General features: G+C 41.0%; 1 protein-coding gene across 1 annotated transcript; it reads left to right on the top strand.

Moving 5' to 3' along the window:
* Positions 1–508: 508 nt before the first annotated feature.
* Positions 509–6860, top strand: FGA (fibrinogen alpha chain). The gene is made up of 6 exons (XM_008685504.2): positions 509–562; positions 2644–2769; positions 3259–3442; positions 4550–4695; positions 5292–5908; positions 6041–6860. The coding sequence occupies exons 1-6, from the start codon at positions 509–511 to the stop codon at positions 6858–6860; spliced, it is 1947 nt and encodes a 648-aa protein (XP_008683726.2).

Here is a 6860-nt window from a genome sequence, read left to right as displayed (position 1 = left end):
AATCTGGAGTCCCATGCTGAACCTACTGAGCACCCCAGGGGCCCCCGCCAAGTTATTTTTTAGAAGTCCGATCATCCAACCATGATTTCTTCATGAACTGAAATACCATCTGCCAGTCTCTGTTGGCAGTGGGCTGCTGCTAGCCTGCCTCAGCCCCTCTCCATATCGTCGCACGTCCTCAAGCAGACGTCTGTCTTCCTGTGTTTCCTTTTGCCCTTCTAAAGTCATCCTGTTCCGGGAATGTGAGATCGTCCTGGAATTGCCGCTACCCCTGCAACAGCTTATCAAAAGCAAACAAGCTTGGGGGATTGAGCAAGTACTTCTGGGACACCAACCTTCCAGAAGCAGCAAGGGTTGTAAGACGCCTATTGACCGTCCAAACAGCACAAAGATAATGATTAATCAAACCTCCTTGCGGATTTAAATGGGATGGGCACTAGGCGTGGAGGCAGTCTTCCTCTCTTTCAGCGGGAGCGCTCCTCAAGAGCCAGCTCCCACCCTTAGAAAGATGTTTTCTGTGAAGATCTTTTGCCTCGTCCTGAGTGTGGTGGGCACAGTCTGGGTATGGTCGCCTTTATTTTCTCTTTTTGCTTTCTCTCTGGTGTTTATTCTGCAAGAGTCAGTCTTATCTATGTCCTCACACACTGTGAGCTTTGTAAGCTCTAGGCCGTGGAGGCAAGTTCCTAGATGAGCCTGACACCTCAAGAGTAGGAGGGAGACTTAGCTGGACCAAAGTATAGAAATTCACAGGGGAAGCTTCGCTGTCTGTAATTCAGCCTTACAACATCGTTTGTGTATTTGTTTTAAGGGAAGAAATCTTTGCCATCTTTGTTCCAATAAAGCCTCAGGATAGTTCATGCTAGTTAACGGAACAAAGCATTCTTCTGCTAAGAATTTTAAAAATCTGATTATTAATTTATTGCTAGTTGTCCAGAGTACGCAGAATAGTGGTTTAATGCAGTTTTCCTAAAAGGTTGTTTTTGCGTGGGGTTTTTTTTGTTGTTGTTGTTTTTTTAAAGAAAAGCAAATTAGCTGTCTTTAAAACATATAACATAGGATATTTTATTATATATTACATAGTCAGGAAAGATTAATTGAGAAGGCAATATTCTTTTTGGGAAGCAATCTTTTAAAATAATTACTAAATACTGCAATAATTTCTAAAGTTTGACTTCAGAGACCTATAGAAAAGAAGAGGAACTTCATTCAACACTTAGAAACACTTAGATCTTATAAAAATATGACAAACATGTTTAAGAAACTCAGTTACTTCCAGGATATGAATTATTCCAATTTATTTCTTTCCCTTTACCACTCATAAACCCTACTACCATAGCAAAAAAAGCTGAAGAGGGTTTCTGACTTAATTTTTTTTCTCATAGTAAACTAATAAGTAAAAAAATTTTATGGAAAATTAGACTAACATCATTTGCTAACATATATTAGCATATATATTTTGGATAATGCATAAGTGTTCAGTTATCTCTCCCTTATTGGCATAAATATTAAATTTTGCCTGTTTTTAATATTGTGCCATTTTATTCTGAAGTATGTTTGAATTTGTAATTTTATTTCTTAAGGAGATTGTACTTGTTCCTTTAAATAAACTGTCCTTAATTTCTTGAATAATAATAATAATAATTACAATTATTATTATTAGGATCCTTTTTAAAAAATGAGACAATGAATATTAGCTAATTATAAGAATAAATGATCCAAGGAAGCACATGGCTGGCTCAGTTGGTAAAGTATGTGACTCTTGATCTCAGGGTTTTGAGTTCGAGCCCCACACTGGGCATAGAGATTGCTTAAAAAAAAAGAAGAAGAAGAAGAAGAAACTATCTGAGATTAAAATAGTCATAGCAAAATCCTTGTAAGTTAGTAGTGTAAAATAAAAATAGCTAAAACTTATACCCATCTTGATTTATTAGGATATAAAGTTTTGTTGGAAGAATATTTTTATGTCCTATTTCACTTCACAGGTCATAATAGAAATTTTTTTTAAAAATCTGTATTTCTAATTAGAAGGTGTTCAAAAAAGTTGTCAGTCACGGGCCATTATTTTTGCTTTCAGTCTACTCTTTTGCATTGCAAATAAAAGGAAATTATTACTGAGTGGGTAACCTAAAAAGCATTTCCCAGTCTGATCTGGCCACATTTGTGCCCTTGGTATGTACTTGCTCAAATTATGGACCCATCAGATCAAAGTAGAAACTTGAAGGAGAGAGAAATTAAGCTAAGATAGTGTAGGTTTTTTCCTACTGAAACTGTAAGAGAAGGAACTCTGAATTTTTCAATTACCTTTCTATCTCCACACATTACTGAAAATGAAAAGGTAAATTTTAACTAATTTTGTTGATTCAAATAATTTTCCATATATAATAAATCCTTTAAAACTCCTAGCATTTTGCCTCCAACAGAGTTAAAAACGTATATACCATATTTCCTTTAATTCGTACAACTCCATGATATAGGTATTAGGATTTTCAATAAAAATGTCAGAAAGCCGAAGCTTGCAGAGACCCCAAAGCGGTGCTCCTAATCTCTGTGAGAGCCCTCCCCCTCCTTGGGGTTTGCAGGCATGCCAGTATCTTCTTATCTGCCTAATGTTGTTCTCTTTTGTGTTCGAATGAATCCATAAAGACCATAGATGGCAAGGAGGGTGAATTTATAGCCGAAGGAGGAGGTGTGCGTGGCCCAAGAATCGTGGAAAGACAGCAGTCTGCCTGCAAGGAGACAGACTGGCCCTTCTGCGCCGATGAAGACTGGGTGAGCGGTGGGCAGAGGGGCAGAGGGAGTGGGAGAAGCCTTCCCTGTGGTGCTAGAATTGTGCACGGGCTGCCCCAGTAGGTCACAGAAAATTTTCCATTGGGAAATAATCTAATAACTCATGACATGCCAAATTCAAGAAGACAAATGGAAAGCAGCCTCACCCTGAGAGCACTATTTAAATTACCTCCCAAAGTCTGGGTCATTAGTGGGATTAATAGTTTGGATTTTAGTTGCAGGCTCAGACAAATCCCAGGAACCTGAGTATTATGGCCTCAAGATTTTGTGGGGCCTAATTTATGGTTAAGTGGATGCTCGTTCCAGAATTTCTCTATGACCTCTGACCAGTTCTCTCAAACTACTCTTAGGTCAATAGATGACCTGAGGATATTAGGGAAGGGAGGGGCAATGGGGGCTGCAAGGAAACCTTCGAATTGTACTGGATCCAAGATATAGACCCTTAAAATAATTTTTCCTCTTCACTTTCAGAACTACAAATGCCCTTCTGGCTGCAGGATGAAAGGGTTAATTGATGAAGTCAATCAAGATTTTACAAACAGAATAAATAAGCTCAAAAATTCACTATTTGAGTATCAGAAGAACAATAAGGACTCTAACTCATTGACAGGAAATATAATGGAAATTGTGAGAGGGGATTTTGCCAACGCTAACAGTAAGCATTACGTATTCGGTACTTTGTATGGCACACGACAACACAACGAAAGCCCTACGTAAATATGCTGTCTCCTTACAGCAACTTCCAATTTTACTCCAAAGTACTTAAGATAGAAACGCATGCCGTTATGATATCCCTGAATTTTAAGGAGGGGCTTGCTTTTTATAAAAGTAACATTAAAAAGGTTAGCTTAGAATTGTTTAAAGTCACAGAGTAAGTCAGACTTTTGTATTGAAGACTAGAATTTAAGTGTGTTCTTTTTTTTAAGAGTATATGCTGAAAATAAGGTGAGCATAACCTTTTGAGGAGATATGATTTCGGTCTTACAGAGGAGGGAGGAAACTGAGAGATCAAGAGACTTACCCAAAGACACAAGGCTATCATGTGATGGAGCTGGTAGTTCCATCCACAGACTCCCCCAAGCTGTTTATGTTTTAATTTAAATATAGAGCCATGTTCTTTATTTCTCATAGGACTAGGACTAAGTTTCATTAGGACTAGGAAACATCGGATTTGCTCTGGCATGGGAAACAAGTTTAGCGAGGCCCTAGTTCTTGAAGCCTTGCTTGGACTCTTTATATCTTTAGGAGACACTTAACTAATGTAAAGTCAACAGTACAACAGTAATGGCAACTGAGTGATCCTGTTGACCTAAAAAAAAAAAAACTTAGGAACAATTTCAAAACTACAGGCGGAGGGAAAACTTCTCAGTATGAAAATCCAAGAATATGTTTAAGTATGTTACCATATTGTTTAACTTTATGTTTAAGTCCCTTAGTTAAGGATATGATGAAATAATTGAAATGTGATCAAATTTAATCTCCTAATTATACCTTTAAAATTCCAAAGACATTTCTTCTGAGTTTATTTGGATTACTAGCTACTAATAGAGCATCTTAGTAAACAGCTACGGATGACTAAAGGACATGACATTGTCCAAACACCAAATGCCTAATAGATTTGGAACACACAAATAAAATGTCCAGAGAACAAATCGTTATTAAAAGGGAAAGGATATTTATAAACAAATTTCCTTCTTTTGGTGGCTATGATAAGCAAATCACTTAGCAGCTCCTTCATTCTCCATACTTTCTTTTTTTTCAGATAATGATAATACATATAGCCAAGTGTCAGAAGATCTGAGAAGCAAAATTGAGATCCTGAGGCGCAAAGTCATAGAACAAGTACAGCAAATCCGCCTTCTGCAGAAAAATGTCAGGGATCAGCTGGTAGATATGAAACGACTGGAGGTAAGTATGTGTTTGGCTCTGACACCAGATTTCCTTGGTTTCGAATAGCAGCGAAAAGAAGGGCAGTAGTCATTCACTGAAGACCTACTATACATAGAGGAAAGTGTTATATCCATTATTCAGCTACAAAGTAGGTATTATTTCCCCCACTCTACAGATGAAGAAAAAAAGCTCAATGATATTAAGCAAATTTTCCAAGGATACATAGTTAGTAAATTTCAAAAGCAAATATGAAGTCCCTGCTTGTCTTGTTCCAAAGCTCTGACACCACCATGCCTCGGGATCTTCGATCTCAGTCTCACTAAGGGTCAATTCATTGGTGTTTCCTTTCAGAGGGAACAGCATCTTATTGATGTGTTTTAAGACTGAAATGATTCCAAATAGCTCCTATTGCCTCTCCAGGCTAACCTTACAATATCTCAGGTCTCTTCCACTGAGGGTATGACATAATGAAAAATAGAATATTGATTGGTAGGTCTCCACCTCAAAGAAATGAATCCAGTTTCCAAAAAATAAATTGACTGCTTAGTACTGAATAGGCATCATCTCTTTATTTATAGCAACTTCTTTTCTTTCTCTTTCTCCCCCTCTCTTAGGTGGACATTGATATCAAGATCCGATCTTGCCAAGGGTCATGCAGTAGGGCTTTAGAACGTAGGACAGATCTAAAGTACTATGAAGATCAGCAAAAGCAACTTGAACAAGTCATTGCCAAAGACTTACTTCCACCTAAAGATAGGCAATACTTACCACAGCTGACAATGACCACAGCTCCAAATGTACTTCCTGGGGACTTCAAGAGTCAGCTTCAGAAAGCCCCTCCAGGGTGGCAGGCACTCCTGGAAATGCAACAGATGAAAATAATGTTAGAGGGGTCTGGTAGAGATGGGAATACCCGAGGAGACACTGTATCTCGTGGAACAGGATCAGGGCCTGAAAGCCCCAGGAATCCTGGGAGCTCCACACCTGGAAGTTCTGGCCCTTGGAATCCTGATAGCTCCGGACCCGGAAGTTCTGGCCCTTGGAACCCTGGGAGCACTGGCACTGGCAGCAGTGGCAGTTGGAGCTCTGGGAGCACCAGGCCTGGGAGCACCGAGCCTGGCAGTGAAGGCACTTGGAGCTCTGGGAGCACTGGGACTGGCAGCACAAGCACTTGGAGCTCTGGGAGCACTGGGACTGGCAGCACCGGCACTTGGAGCTCTGGGAGCACCGGGCCTGGGAGTACCAGGCCTGGGAGCCCCGAACCTGGCAGTGATGGCACTTGGAGCTCTGGGAGCACTGGGACTGGCAGCACCGGCACTTGGAGCTCTGGGAGCACCGGGACTGGCAGCACCAGCTCTTGGAGCTCTGGGAGCACTGGCACTTGGAGCTCTGGGAGCACCGGGACTGGCAGCGCTGGCACTTGGAACCCTGAAAGTTCTGAGTCTGGAAGCTTTAGGCCAGATAGCTTAGGGCATGGGAACAGGCCTACCAACCCAGAGTGGGGCAAATTTGAAGAGGTGTCAGGAAGTGTAACTCCAGGGACAAAGAAAGAGTACCACACAAGCAAACTGGTCACTTCTAAAGGAGATAAAGAACTTCTCATTGGTAATGAGAAGGTCTCCTCTGGAAGTACAACCACCACTCGTCGTTCATGCTCTAAAACCATTACTAAGACCATTATAGGGCCTGATGGTCGCAAAGAAGTGACCAAAGAAGTGGTAAACTCCGAAGATGGATCTGACTGTGGTGACTTACCCCATACTTTTGGTGGTAGCCTAGACGATATCCGTTCTAGGCACCCTGATCTAGAGAGTTTCTTTGGCACTGCCTCAACAGGAAACATATTTCCAGGTGGGCTTTCACCCTCGCACAGAGAGTTTGAGAGTAGGACCCACGCTCTGGGCTCAGAATCGGACATTTTCACACACTTGAGGGTACCTGAGCTCTCTTCCGGTGGTAAAACTTCAACTCACAGCAAACAATTTTCGAGCAGTAGTACGACCTACAACAGAGGAGACTCCACATTTGAAAGCAAGGGCTATAAAGCGGCAGGTGAGGCCGGAACTGAAGTGGAACATGAAACCCTCAAAGGAGGATATACCACCAAAAGAGGCCATGCTAAAGTTCGCTCTGCCAGAGGTATCCACACTTCTCCTTTGGGGAAGACTTCCCTGACTCCCTAG

The sequence above is a fragment of the Ursus maritimus genome, unplaced genomic scaffold (genome assembly GCF_017311325.1).
Source record: "Ursus maritimus isolate PB19 unplaced genomic scaffold, ASM1731132v1 scaffold_11, whole genome shotgun sequence".
NCBI lineage: Eukaryota > Metazoa > Chordata > Mammalia > Carnivora > Ursidae > Ursus > Ursus maritimus.
This window is presented reverse-complemented; position numbering and strand designations above follow the sequence as displayed.

What these genes read in the sequence shown, in the direction of transcription:
- FGA (XM_008685504.2), top strand. Translation starts at nt 509, where the DNA reads ATGTTTTCTGTGAAGATCTTTTGCCTCGTCCTGAGTGTGGTGGGCACA. An exon ending in TCTGCGCCGATGAAGACTGG is followed by an intron (nt 2,770 to 3,258) that starts GTGAGCGGTGGG and finishes CTTCACTTTCAG; the next exon opens with AACTACAAATGCCCTTCTGG. An exon ending in GGATTTTGCCAACGCTAACA is followed by an intron (nt 3,443 to 4,549) that starts GTAAGCATTACG and finishes CTTTTTTTTCAG; the next exon opens with ATAATGATAATACATATAGC.